Source organism: Camelus dromedarius, chromosome 2 (genome assembly GCF_036321535.1).
Source record: "Camelus dromedarius isolate mCamDro1 chromosome 2, mCamDro1.pat, whole genome shotgun sequence".
NCBI classification, from domain to species: Eukaryota; Metazoa; Chordata; class Mammalia; order Artiodactyla; family Camelidae; genus Camelus; species Camelus dromedarius.
The window spans coordinates 89,657,920-89,673,182 of record NC_087437.1 but is presented as its reverse complement, the minus strand read 5'-3'; the positions used below and the strand labels follow the sequence as shown (position 1 = coordinate 89,673,182).

Here is a 15,263-nt window from a genome sequence, read left to right as displayed (position 1 = left end):
ATGCTCAGGGGAAAAGAAAGAGTCAGGGGCTTAAAAAGGCAAAAGGCATGAGACTGTTAAAAGTTGCCTGATGAGAATTGTGATTGACTCTGATGTGAGTCAGAAAATATTTGTCCTTAAGGAATCATGTATTATTTTAGGGTAGTCCAATAAGTAGATAGGCTGCCTCAAGTTATTTTAGGGTTAAGGGTCCAGTAAGTATCTTGAGTTTATGGCAGATGACTTGGAAGCCTTCATTAGAACAGTGAGATCAGGAGGTCAGACTCCATCGGGCTGAGATGTGCAGAAGTCACACTTCCTTAATGCTCTCCTGGCTCCATTTTAGAGAGTTCTTTCAACAACACGGACTCCATTTTGATTTTCCTTTCACAAACTTTGGGAAAAGAGTATGAGTTACAATGATAATAATTTTATATGATTTGACCTAATGCCTAGTAGATGTTAATTATACAATACCTATCTCTCTCCTGCCATCTATGCTATAGAAAGCCATTTAATTAATCATCAAGGTCTGTGTTTATGTTCAGATATAATACTTAAGCTGTCCTGCTCTAGGGCAGAAAAAACTGACACAGTAGAAAGGGAAATACAGTAGTAGGTTTGAAGAATAAATCTGTGCGTATCTGTTGGCCTAAGTGGTCTTGAGCAAATCGCTTAACCACACCAAAAAATTTTTTTTGATTAATAAGCTTTATATTTTTTAACAGTTTTAGGTTCACAGTGAAATTGAGTGGAAAGTGCAGACAGTTCCCATATACCCCCCATCCCGACTGATGTACAACCTCCCTCACTATCAACAGACCACACGACAGCGGTACATTTATTACAAACCTTGAATCTGCAGGGACTCATCATTTTCACCCCAAAGTCTGTAGTTCACCAATGTCACCAAGTATTTTTCTATTTTGTGAAATAAAGAAACAAAAATCTAGTAAACAAATCATTTTAAATATTAATGAAAATAGATACGAAATTTCTGCCTTCAAGTAATTTCATAATAAATAATAGTCATGAGGATGATAAAAAGCTATTATTCTATTAAACAATTACATATAGTGTATCTCACCAAGGTTTAAACTCAGAAGTCTTAATTATGTTTCTAATACTCACGCTGATATTGGGCTACCAGAGTGACCCTGCAAACTGAATTATTATCTCAAATGTCCTCCAGGTCTCTGAAATTCAAGGTTCCAAGCAGAATAAACTCATCCTAGGACAATGATCTGTGACTTTCTAAAGAATGAACAGCAAAGGAATCCAGACTGAAGTCATGGCAAAACTGACAGAGCAACAAAGCTTTCTTAGTTGAGTTTAAATGATAATAATGAGCTGTAGGAAAGAGGAGCTGAGGCATGAACCCTCATCAGGGGTCAAATGTAAAACAACTAGAAATGGGAAAATCCTGAGCTGCTCCACAGTGTTCAGGTAGAAACTTATTTAGAACAATTGGAAAGAACCAAAAGGGGTAGAGAATGAGTCCTGGTTCCACGAATGTGGAGAAGGCTACACTGTAGAGTTCTGCTGGGATGAAAGAGACTAACTAGTTAGCTAGTTTCAACATAGACAGCCAAAGCAGGAGACCTGGAAGCTTTCAAGAAACCAAAACTAAGTGAATAGCATGGCTCATGTGTGGTTGAGAAACCAGGTCTGTGATGTAGAAGACCTTGTTCTGGTGCAGGTGTCCAAGTTCATTCATGCTTATTGTCTTATTTAAACCATACAACTACCCTGTTATAAAAGGTTTTCAAAGACTCTTATTATTGTTGTTTCGTAGAAAAGGAAAATAAGTCCTGTGGAGATTATATGACCTTTTCTGTTCATGCAGTTAATAAATGGTAAAATTGGAATTAAAAGACACATTTTTAAAAATTTAACAATATTGATGGTTGTGTTTTCAAGTCTCTTATATTGTTTTTTCACAATAGCCCAGTAAAGTTGGCACGAATGAAAGAGTTCTTACAAACTTCTAGGAAAGCATGTGTTTTAACCAAATCGTTGTAAAAGATTACCAGTTATTAGTCAAACCTGTATTAGCAGATCTAAACATTATCTAAAGAGTCTTTAAATAGATCTGTAGTTTTTGCTTGGATATCATGATTGTATGCATAATAATTACTATGTTGTTAAATATAATTTATAAATTTATAAATGAATATAAATATGTTTTTAAAAACCAGATTATATTATGTTCTTAATTTTTTGTATCTTTGAGAAAATTAAGACTGCAGATTAAAACTACACAGCAATATCAGTGCAAAGACCATATCAATGTAATGGTATATGATGCAGAGCCTTAGAGAGTAAATAGAATAAGCAGAAAATAAAAAATAATAAAAAAAAAACACTCCTCAAAAATATATCTTTCTTGTTAAATACTGTGCTTAATATGTCACCAAAACAACTGGTGGAGTAAACATAATGAGGGACTTCTTATTGTGTAAAAACTCTCACAGAGGCAGTGGTTGGATGATAAAAGTGACAGAGCATTTAGATTGTTTATTCCCCCTTGTGTTCTGATTTCTAGAGAGAGATAGTCTCCATTAATTACTTAAAAGTTTAAGACAATAGTCATTTTTTTCTAAAATGTTTTCAGAGGAATAATATTGGGAAATTATCTCCAAGTTTTCATCATTAAAAAAAATATATATCCATGTGCTGTCCTTTCCACGTGAGTTTCTTTTCTGAGGCACATATGGTCTTTGGCGTCCATCTCATGGCTTCAAAATTTAATCACACGTTGACTCTCTGGAAACACACAAGTGGTTGTCTTGGAAATGAGACTGAATATATTTGGTTTTGTTTTTGAAACAACAAGCTGACTCTCGGTAATCTCCACTGCTGTTACTTAGACTGGGCATCTGTGGTGTGTTGGGCACTCAGTCATTTTCAATTAAATGTTCTTGTGTCTTGTGAAAGTCCCACGAGAGCTTGCAGAACCATAATTATAGATCCATAGAGGAAATGTACTTCTTGAAGCAACTTTCTGGCAACAAAAACCAATTATTTTGAGGGATTAGGTAAATGTTCAGTGGGAAACTCTAACACTAAATTTTCTCAATATGTTTAAGACACCACTGTGAAATGATGCTGTCATATACTTGACTAGATTTTTAAGATGTGCACTTTTGGGCTCATGGTTTAAAAATTTATCTTTTTTTTTATATATTAATTATGAGATTACATCTAAGTATTTTACTCCTTATTTGAAGATCTGTAAACATTGCATTTGTGTTTATGTAAAAACAGTCATCAAAGTGGGAATTAAGGAAAAGTATAGAAACAAAAATCACACTTAACTTTAAAAAAAGCTGAAATACTGTGCCTCATCCTTAATTTAAAAAAGTGTTAACCCATTGCTCAGCAAGTGCCATTCAATTAGGTGTTTTTTTCTCTTTGCATTTTTTTTTCCATGCAGTGTCATAATGTTAGAGCTAATATCTTTCTGATGATCACCAGTCAACTTACTGAGATGTACATTGTTCTGTGCTGGTATATTTTGACTATCACTTTTGCATAATATATGAAGAAAACAAAATGTGGAAAACAAAATTAATTAAAAATTACTGTAGATATTTAGTATTATTTCAGTTAATGGTGATACCAAGAAAATTCCTAAGTGGAAAGCCATTTATTCATATTCTAAAGAAATTTTCTTGCATTATATGTGTTTTTACAATGCTTGGTGTGTATTGTTTCACTTTTCCAAATATAACCTCAATCATACAGTCACCCCTAAACTTTGAAGTCTGAAAAAAATTTGAACAGCAATGAACGAAGTTGTAGAAAATATGAACATTTACAGATGTCTTCAATTAGAATAGGGGGAATCTGTTAGTGATGGATGATGGTTTTAAAGCCCAGCCCTCAAATTCAGAATACCAAAAATATCTGGGAAGCTTAAAGGAAAGGAGAAAGAAAAGAGATAGACAAAATTTTTATGCAGGAGAAAAGAGCAGTAAATTTGAAAATTGTTGGTTTTATTAACATCAATTATGGTGAAGCTGGGTTTTGGGGACATTCAGGTAAAGAACATGCTAAGTCCTGGTCACTTCAGTTCCTCTAAAACCATCACTGACTGCCCAGTAATGTATGTTCAAACTAGAGATCTTGGCTCCAAAAAAGCAGTTGAATGACTTGAAGTATGTTCTGGTTAATAATATAGAAAAATTTGATCCTTTGAGAAGGATTTCATCCAAATGATTAAAATCCTTGCAAACGTTTTAATCTTAAATTTCATTTATCTTCAGCATTTACTCACATGGAGCATTTAATTCCCCAGCTACCAGATAAATGATGTGCACTTACTTTTACTTTTCCAAGACCATTGGTTTTAATATTAGAAAAGAAACAAGTCATGGAGCAGAAGCGATTCTATAATGGTGACACAGTGTTTAACATAAGTATGAGACCTTATAAGGTTAATTAGCACAATTTTACAGTAGTGAAAGTAATGGATTGTAGAGTAACTTTTATATGGAAAATAGAACCCCATCATTGCAACGTGCCCTTGAACTGAATGGTTTTCAGGGATTAGGATGCTTGTAGATACATTTTATATGGTATCAAATTGTCCTTATAATGTATACAGATTGATAAAGTAGCAGATTCTGGGAAACTCAAACTCAAGTTCTTGATTTAAAAAACATGAGATGTTCCAAAATCTAGCTTAGTCAAAGGCAGTTTCAAGGAGTTATTAAGTTTCAAATAAATTGAAAATAATATTTTCTTAAGAATTTTTTTAAACTATCATAGAGTCTTTAAGCTTAATGTACATTACACAGAGGGACTTACTATTGCTTGGATGAGGGAATGAATGTTTACTCAAGATTTCTTGATCTTTTAACCAGGAATTATTATTCTGTGTTCGAAGAAAAAAATGTTAACTATAGATAAGGCATGGGTAACTGTTTTGCTTTAGCACAGTCCTTGAGAGATTAGCTTAAGCATTTGTCACAGTCTTGAATATTTTTCCTTCAGTGCTAAAATCTGTCACTCCTTCAGGATCATAGCAATCTTATCTTTTCTGGGGATAATCTTTTATTTTTTGCACCACAAATTGGCTGGAATTATACAGTGTGTGGTATGAATGCTTTGTTTCTCAGAAGTGTTAAAATAATCATCAGTGAATGGTACCTTATCGCTAAAAAGTGGTCCAGGATTTCACAGCACTCTCAAAAATGCCATTATTTTCAAGTCGTCTAAAGAGCACTTACCTCTTGCATACAGGTTATTTTCTATTCTTTTCTACAAGCTTCTAAACTTGTAGGCAAGAAGAACCTTAAGAAATCAGAATCAAGTAGCCTATGCTCAGATTAATCAGAATAGAAGAAATCCATTTCTTGTTTTCTACTGAGGTTTTAAATCTAATGATGACGTTAACATTGATGTTATTGTCCCGTCTAAATCTAATTCTTAATGTAAAGAGACTCCTCCTACTTGACACTATACTAGTGTAATAGTTCATTTCAGGAATTTACATGAGTAGATAAATTTAGAGTCAGACCTTCCACTTGCAATTCAATAAGTAGGCTTGAATTTTCCACTTCAAAGTGACTTTATTACTGCGTTGAACACCTTTGACCCTGTCAGAAATACTGATGGTGATATTTAAGTGGGGGCTTTCATTGTTGAGCTTTTCAACAGAAATCACTGGGATTCTCAAACTGCAAATAGAAAAAAAATTCATTGCTTTTCATAACAAGAATTGTACAGCTATGGGAATTATCTGTTCTGAGTAAAGACTAACCCTTAAGAATTATGAAGATATAGCAAGAGATTGAAGAATACACCCAGAAACCACTAACACCAGAACAGAGTGGAAACCAATGAGAAAAAAAATTAAAGAACCGTTTTACTCTTTCTGTCACACACACACACAGATAAACAAAGAGATGCTTATTAAATGAGTCAATAAAAATAATTTCAACAGGTTAGAAACACAATGGAAAATTACACATTTAAAAGAGAAGTAAAGAATTTTCTTCTTCTCTTTCTCTCTCTCTTTTTTTTAATCTCTTCATTTACTGTGTTTTTCCAGCCCTAAAATTTGAAATGTTAGGGCAGAGCTCCATTAACAAATGATGATACCAGCTGTACCAAAGTACAGATTTTGCAAAAATAATTATTTTAAATATTACATTGAAGAACTATGGAAGGCAGAAATGAGTTGATCTAATCCTATATTCTAAACATTTATGTTAATATGTGAGATATGTTTCCACATATCAGAAAAACAAAAAAATTTTTTAAGTCATGAAATACTCGAAGACACGGTCATGAAGTGTATTTTACTTTAAAATTGCCTTTCATTGTCTTCATGTGCGTTCTTAATGATGACTTCAAGAAGTTTTTAAAAAAATCAACCATTTACTCTCTCTCTGATTTTTTTCAGTTTAGATGTTCTGATAGAAAGACAGAGAAGATGGAGAAGTTGGTTTCATCAGGGCTGGGAATTAACCATTTAAGCACAATGGATGGGAAAAGAAAAACATATTGATTGCACAGTAATACTGATTAAAGAGAGATGTAAAGTTAGGAGGGGGTTGAAGAAGAAAGGTAAATTATGGGTTCAGTAGTTATGATTGGAGGTTTTGATGATGAGCTGAATAGTGAACTGAAAAGATTGGAGGTTATGGTTGAAAAAACAGAAATATTTAAGGTAGTGAAGCAATGATAATGACAAAGTGTAGTGTGTGATCGTGGCTGAGTAGGACTAACAAAATGATTATTGGATGTGAGAGGTTCAGAGAACTGGGAGGTCAAGGTATTGGATGGATTATATATGTAAATGTGTAAGTCAGTGAATGTTTAAAGAGATTCTTTCTTTTCTGATAATGTTAATTTCTTTTGACTTCTCTAAGATGTATTGAACTACATCGTCTTTCTATCCTCATCACCTAAGAAAGAGTATTCCATGATGTTTGGTAATTTGCTCTTTTGTTTTTTCTCTTATTTTTGGACCGTTGCTTGGCTCCAATCTCTCTGTAAAAAGAATTCCAGTCCTGCCTTCTGCTCTGATTTCTCATTTCCTTATTGTTGGCTGGAGATGTATTTCTTGATTTTCTTCTGGCACTTGAATTTGGTATTCCTCAAACTGAAATTATTAACTTTTCCTTTCCTCTGTTTCGCAGCTTGTTTCCAACCTGGTTTATGTTGTGTTTTTCATTTGGTTGATTGGTTGATTGGTCTTGCATTATTATTTTTTTCCTATTTAGGACTAAGAATGTTCTTATGAAACAGACTAGACGCCATAAAGAGGGTTCCTCTTCTCTTTTCATTAGCACCATACATTTTCTGGCTCCAAAAAGTTGTGTCTCCTTTCCCAAGAGCTTTTCAAGTATCTTCTGTTATTCTATGCTTTCCTTTATTATCACTCCAACTTCATGTAAAACTTTTTCTCTCTTCAGATCTCTCTATATATGGTCTCTTCATTGAATTTTTGTTTTTCAGATAAGTCCAATTGGTATTCTTAAGGGAAACTCTGATAAGGTATATTTACTCCTCAAAAGCCTTAGCAAAATATTTTCATTATTCACAAAAGTCTGAAATTATTCACCTGATACTCAAGGCCAGGGTTGAGTGCATTGCTAAAAAATGTTCAGGTTTAAATGTACAGGTTTGTGTTTTATCCCCAGACATCTCTGTTCCAAATTTTTTTCATTTATTTGCTTTTGTTCATTCTCCTCTTTGTGACCAAGATGTTTACTACCACATTCATTCTGTATTCCCTATTAATGGTATCATCAGTCTTTAGGCCTAATACTAAAATAGTGCTTTTTCATGTTCACCTTTTTGTCCCATAAATATTGTCTTGGACTGAGATTCTTATGAACATTTTGGTTGTGTTCCTTAATATCAACTTACATCTTGACTTTTGATTTTATTACTCTCAACTGAGTTATCATATCAAGTGCTTTTAACTTTGCCCTTTATTAGCTTGTTATCTTAGCCCTAACAATATTACCTATTAACTCTATACTCTTCCCTGGCATTCACCATATTTGAATTCATCTATTCAACAGTATGGCCTCTGAAAGGCAGGATTCCTAACCAAGGTTGACTCTTGAGTTGGCATCTTCCGTTTCTGCCCCTCAAAATCCTGCCATAATTAAAGACATGAATCAAGAGTTATATCTTCCATAAGGTTTCAGGTGGTTTCAGGCAAAGCTGTGCCACATTGGTGACACCAGGTACAAAGGTATAATTCCAGGTATCTCTGTGCAAGGCTGCTCCAATAACCCAAAGGCAGACCTCCAGAGACCAGCAGGTATGAGCCATTTAGGCACAGAATCTGGGGCACAGGACCTGCTATATATCAGTGACTGCTGTAATGACTTAGAAAATCAGTTCCTTAATACATGTGTGCTTAGTTAAGGAGAATAGTATTAAATTATATTTGCTATACCTTCAAGTCTTCTGAGTGAGTACATTATGGTTTTTTGGGTACCTTATAGATGTTACTACATGGTTATCCACAAAATGGGTGTTAGATATTTATAAATTGCTTGATTTACTTAATTCACAGAATATGTAATGTTTCATATATTTTTTGTCTGTACATATGTTTAAATCCAATAGGCCAGAACCTGTTTTGTGGACGAAGGATGGTGGAGAATTACCGGATCCTGACCGAATGGTTGTGAGCGGTAGGGAGCTAAACATTCTTTTCCTCAACAAAACGGATAATGGTACATATCGATGTGAAGCCACAAACACCATTGGCCAAAGCAGCGCAGAGTACGTTCTCATTGTACATGGTGAGTACTTTTTTTACATTATTATAGGTGGAAGAATAAATGACCTGAAAAACTGCCTAAATTTATCACAATCTTTAGAATAATAAACAGATTTAAGCAGGTTTTCTCTTTCTTTCAGAACCACTTCTCGTAAGTGTAAATATCTCCAAGATTCACAGTTAATATGTTCTATGTCAAACTAATAAAATAAGATACAGCTAGAAATAAGAATTATTTTTGTGAAATATTTTCATTATAAATATAATACATAATATTTGGTGAATAGTAAATCATATTAATGGTTTTCTTTACATTTTACAAATAAAGCCTAGTTATAAATCAGAATCATGAAAATTGTATTTCCCTTATGTTAATTTTTGGTAGTATTATAAACATACATCTTATAATCACTATTACTAGTTTCACAAAGAGTGATAGCATGTCATTGAGATTAGCAAGACAGGTATACATGATTAATGATAACTGCATTCAGTTCTTACGAACAATAATTTGAAAAGCCCAAAAGACATTTTTCCTCCTCTACACTAATCTCACAATTTGAGTAAATATAACAAAATGACAAAAAGAGATACCAGTACCCAAGATTAAGAGAAACTCTGTTTTTCCCAGCCTCCAAAAGCCATGACAGGTTGTTCACTAGGTAGCTTTAACGTATTGTTAGATTTTGCTGAGCATTTATAAGCTTGGTAAATATCACAATAAACAAAACTAGTCAGATTTCTTTACTGCAGGACTTCTCAGAGTTTATTTACACGATACAATGTGAATCTCCAAGAGAAAAATTCATTAGAGATTGTAAAATTTTTCTTATGTGTTTCACCACCAAGAAATCCTTTTCTAAGACTAATGTGTTCTACACAATATTACAGCATTTGAATGAATATTGTGTGAAAATTATGCAATGCTGTAATAAATCCAGTGGATCTTAGAAATTATGAAGTATATTTATTTGACATCTCTCCCTTGAATCTTAGTATAAAATACTATAAGAAACTTAGGTTAATTCTATGCCTTTCCAAAAGGGAATTTTGGGGATAAGAGATTTAATTTTAGGGAAAAAATAATCCTGTTTGTGTTTTTTTCAAGGTATTTGTTTTGTTATGATACAGTCCAAAATTGGAGAAATAATAATATAGATTAACATATAATATTAAATAAATATACAAACTTCTTATTTTCAAACTGCTTTAGTGTATACCATCTCTCAGCTCTTAACCCTCGGTCATTGAAGGCAAATGAACACTTGCAGTGAATATTACTGTTTACATATGAGCATCTTGAAGATAGTAGGCTGAGAAAGTTGTTTCTAACATCTTATGAATTGTGCAAATTCCAACTTTTGGGAAAGATCAGCCTAAATCAAATTAGACTGATAAATTGGAATTGAATGCAGTAACCCCCCGTAGACACACTCTGCCAGGCTCCCTGCTAGAGGGAATATAACAACCACTGAGTGTGTCAAGAAGATAAGTTAGATCCTTAGAGCAGGATCTAGGAGTAGCTTTCAGTTCATGCTGACCTGGATGTTTAGATCCTACAGTCACATAAGTGAAGTCTGATTCACGCTCAGCTTTCTAAGTGCGTCTCCCATTTTGGGGGAACCTGAGGGCACATTGTATTAGCATGTCAGTTTGTGTCGAAAGCAATATGACATAAAAATACAGAGAATTAGAAGGGAAGTGACAGAAAAAATAATATACTTAGATGAAAAGTATGTCATTCTTTTTTTTTTTTAAGTAATTCAAGTGGGGAAAATTAATATGTTCTCCCAGTGTTTGCAAGCTAGCCAACAGCATGGTTTCCTAAATAGCCAAGCTACCTTTAGGTCATTGGCAGTTGACATATTTCTAATAAATACTTCTCTAAGCACTTTGTAAGAAGTCATTTTTGGCTTTGCTTTTTGAACTACAATTCATCAAAAGCACCCCATAGATTAATGCTATTCCTGCTGCTAGATAAATGCTGTGAAGTTCAATAGTGGTTTACCTAGGATTATTGACACAAGTAATGAGAGGCTCGATGAAACAGTGAAACAATATTACACTGTGTTTAAAAAGGGCTCCAGTTGGGTTCATTACAAAATAAAGGGTCCCCCCAACCTTTACACACAGGGTATAATGTTTCATTAGTCACTGGCTGTATAAACATAAAAAGGTCCTCTTCTGTTAATGGTTTGGCTGTTTCAAAACCTGACTAAATGATGAAATTTGAGTGGCATTCCTATCTATAATGAATGCTGTATGCATTTCAGAATGGAGTGATAAGTGATCATTTGTGAGAACTTTACCCTTTTATCTTGTACACCAAGTTTGATTTTACATTAGCTGTGATAATTTAATGAAGCTCCAGCACAGAAGGGCCTTTCATGAGCTGAGACCGTGTCTTTGACTCCACCACAGTTACCTAGGTCCTATTGATTCTTAACTTGATGGAGGTCTGAGCACTTTGCTGTGAAATCATCTGTTATCTAGATGGCATCCTAATGGTTAGATTTTATTCTTTGGGTGTCAATGAAAGTGCATTATTTAAATGTTATCACATTTAATTGTTAACAGCACTGACATTTTGTGTTATGGACACTGGAGGGTTTTTTCCCCCCTCCTAATTACACCTTTGCAAATTTCAGCCTTAGAACTACAGACGGTAATTTGAAACTGCTAGTCTGAAACTCACCCTCAATGAAAGGCCTAACGAAACTCAGCATACAACTGCCTCTAAGATAAAGCATTATACTTTTGAAATATTTGCACTGTGGAGAGTCTATTAGGAAAGAAGCTCATTTTTCATTAACAAGTTCAGCAATGGAAAAATTAATCTGCTAAATTGGTAGCCATAGTAATGTTATGAATTCCTGTCAGCACAGTAGCTTTGAGTTTTTTTGTTTCTGTATAAAAATATTGAAGTTATTTGCATGCTGTTATTGGTATTTGCTATTTATTTATTTATTTAGAATGCTAATTACTTCCATATTAGTGGTTTTGAAATATGCTATTCCATTGCTGCTTTTACTTTTTGGAGAACTCAGGTCAAGAGAAATATTCATTCACCAAATAAATATTTACACTTATTCATGGAGTGCAAAGGCACTGTAGGAGCAAAGATGATTAGCACTCAAGAAGTTTAAACATGGAAGATAAGCATTTGAGTAATTGTAATATAAAAATAGAATAGTTATGAGAAGATGGATATACAATGATGTAGATGTTCAGATTTTGTGACAACATGGTCCAAGTGTCTGGAATTAAAAAAAGTTAAAATAAACCAGTACTGCTAGATTATTCATAAACAAATGGCATACATTATAAATGGAAGCACCCACCAGTGCCAGGTACACAGACATGCAATAAGTCAGAGTATCATTATTATAATGTTACTAGTAGTCTTACGATATCTAAGGCAGTCTCAGTCCAGTGCTCTGGTATAATATTTAGCTAAGAGTTGCATACAATTTACTACCCATAGTCTTTCCTGAATGGTACCCAGATCGTAAATTAGGTTATTCCTATTGAAGAATGAGAAAATTCTAAATTCTTGTTAATTAAGCATTAGAGAAACTCTTAAAAATTCAACAGTGTAGCAAATTAGCAATACAGAGAGAACATAGTAAAAGTTATAATCACTCTTGTTTCTCTGATGAAACATCTAGTTCAGAGAGTTTGGGTAAAATACCTTCTCCCCAAAGAAAGACTACCCATATTTGCATCTTTTAGTATAGAAATCATAGAAGATACCTATTTATCACACAAGAAATTGCTTCAGAGAATTACAGATGACTTGAGACTAATTTTATTTTGTGGTTTGAAATAATTCAAGATTTTATGTTTATGTGTCATCCATGGATTAAAAAAATACTATTTTGAAAGCATCAGAAGCATATAGTATGTGGGAAACTTTGAAAGAATATCTATAAAGAGGGAAAAACCAAATTATTACATCCCCTCAACTCCTAAACTTCTTCCTCAACTATCCCGATGGCTTTTACCTCCCTTTATACTCATGCTGGAGAAATTCACAGCCTCGCCTCAATATACAGATGGAAGATGGACAGAGATGCTGGAACTCTTTAGTATCATCTCAAGTCTCAAAATCCCCCCCCCCCACCAGGATTCAGGAAGAAATACAGTAATACAAGTAAAAAAAAAATAATAATAACATTTTTTCTTCTACACTAACAGCAGGTCCAGATCATAAGAAAACCCACTGCACTTAGCACCCACCTCAGGCTTGTCTCAGACAGTCATGGCAGAGTTCAGACACACTATTCCAGAAAGTTTTTCAAGATACTCCTCCATCACTCTTCAAATTTACTTTTCCTATTAACATAGTAACCCTTCCATGAAATTTGTAACTGTTTCGCCACTACTTTTATTCCATTACTTCATAGTTTTTCAACTTATGTAAATAAGATTTTACAACAATTCATTACTTCATTATTTTAAATCTTGCTCTTCTTATTTTGAATAAAATTATCTACTGTGCACTTTTTCCACATTTTCACTTTATGTGTACATATTCTGCTTTCCTAGCAAAGTTCATCATTATAGCCATACAAAAACAAGTAAAATTCTCTATAAGTAGTATTATTATCATAGTAGAAAGTGAAATAGGATAAAAAACATGTTCATGCAATGCCAGTCAGTTTACTGACAGTTGCTGACTTTGTATCCCTGAAATACCACTTGACAGCCATGGTTGGCTTGATTTGTTCATGTATCCATTGAAATGAATACTGATGAAAAATGTGATGTTGCTTTTTATTTGTTTGTTACTAGGATAATTTACCTCAGAAATAACACATATATAGAATAGGATCCATGCCATTTTATTGTTAGCTAGTAAAGAACAATTATAAAAAGGGTGTTTCAGATTTTTAATTTTTATAGTAAGAGAGACTCCAGTTTAGTGAAAGGTATCAAGTTATTAAATATGCCTTTCCAGCTTAAAAAAAATCGATACAACTGCTACTTTCATTTCACTCTGCTTTTATTGTTGATAATAAATGTCAAAAATAAACAGAGACAGAAAGTTGTACAGCAGGATGTTACAGACTGCTGCATCAAACCAACCTTCCTAGTTCTGTGGTGCATTCATTTAGACATCTGTCTCTTTCAGACACTATAGGTAAAGGCAGATTCACTTTCCATCCCAGATACTGATTCCCTCTTTCAGTTGATTTGCTTACCATGGGAGAGAAGCAAACTGAGTCATAGAAGGTAGCCTTTCTTTCACTTTAACAAACATTTCTAAACCATCTCATTTCTTTCAAATATTTAACTAATGTGCAAGATACAAATTCAGTTGCTTTATGGTTATTAGTACGGACCCTAAAGTTAACAAAATAATCAATATAAATACAGGTGAATGCCATAATAGTTATGAAGCAGGTGAGGAATATCATAAAATAATATCCTAAATTGGTTTTTAAATTTGTCTTACTCTGGAACTAAGCAAATATGATTATGATACATACTATCCTAGTCTCAGAGTATCTAGTTTACATACTCATCTTATGGTTATCAGTGATTTGAAAGCTAATGAGAACTCTCATCAATTAAAATGAAAAATGTACTCTGTGCTTCATAGTAAATGTGTAGCTAGACTAAAAGGTTGGCAATCACACCTACATTTACTATTACAATTACCCAGCAATGAAACATTTAGAAATATTGAGAGTCTACATGAATTTCTTTTTTTGCTTAGTTGTACTGTTAGGAAAGATGATACAGTCAGGATGGAGGTAAGAGAGTGAATCTTGGAGCTCAGATAAGTGGTGGGAGGTGGGAAAGAGAAACCTGGATTACGGACAGATGTACAGCCTAGCAAACATTAAAAAGAGATTCAGCTAAAATCTGTTTCCTCACATAGAAACAGACCTACCAGTTGGTAAATTAATTCTATATGCTCATAATGAGCATTTTTCCTTTGGAGATGCTCTCTTTAGAAGCAGAGATGGAAAAATATACGGTGTAGGAAGAAAAGGACAGAAAAAAATATCCATATGGAACAACAAACATCACACTAAGGGAAGAGCCCTGTGGTTGCTGCTCTCATCTCTGGTTGAGAGTTTCCAGACAGTACACTAGTTGGATGAGTCTTAAAACAGTACTTTCTTTAATCGCAGAGATAAAATAGAGCATTTCTGGACATGAATAAGCAGGGAGAGCTGTGATGCCTGCAGGAAAGGCGTACCTCTGACTGGATGAATATGCTGTTGCACTCTGCAGAGGGAAGTGGGATGGGATCAAATAGTGAAGACAGGAGCACTGCTTTCGTTACAAAATATTTTGAAAGGGGATGTGTGCAGACATACTCAACATGGAGTTGACACTTCATTTCATTTCTCTAAGACGAGCATAAAGTGGATACAGTTTCAACTTTCAGGGCAAAAATTCAGATACCACTCAGAAATAAATGTTTCTATCCTACCTAGATGGACCACTAACTGAAATGTCCATGAGGAAAACCCTCATTCCTGCCTGAAGGGCAGAAAGACTCTATCATCCAGCA

General features: G+C 33.9%; 1 protein-coding gene across 3 annotated transcripts in view; it reads left to right on the top strand.

The window, feature by feature from the left end:
* CADM2 (cell adhesion molecule 2) overlaps positions 1 to 15,263 on the top strand; it is a 945,585-nt gene that overhangs the window by 852,601 nt on the left and 77,721 nt on the right. For all 3 annotated transcript variants that reach the window (XM_010978531.3, XM_031457665.2, XM_031457658.2), the window contains one exon: positions 8,578 to 8,756. In XM_010978531.3, the coding sequence (XP_010976833.1) occupies positions 8,578 to 8,756 (179 nt within the window). The remainder of the gene's footprint in view (positions 1 to 8,577; positions 8,757 to 15,263) is intronic.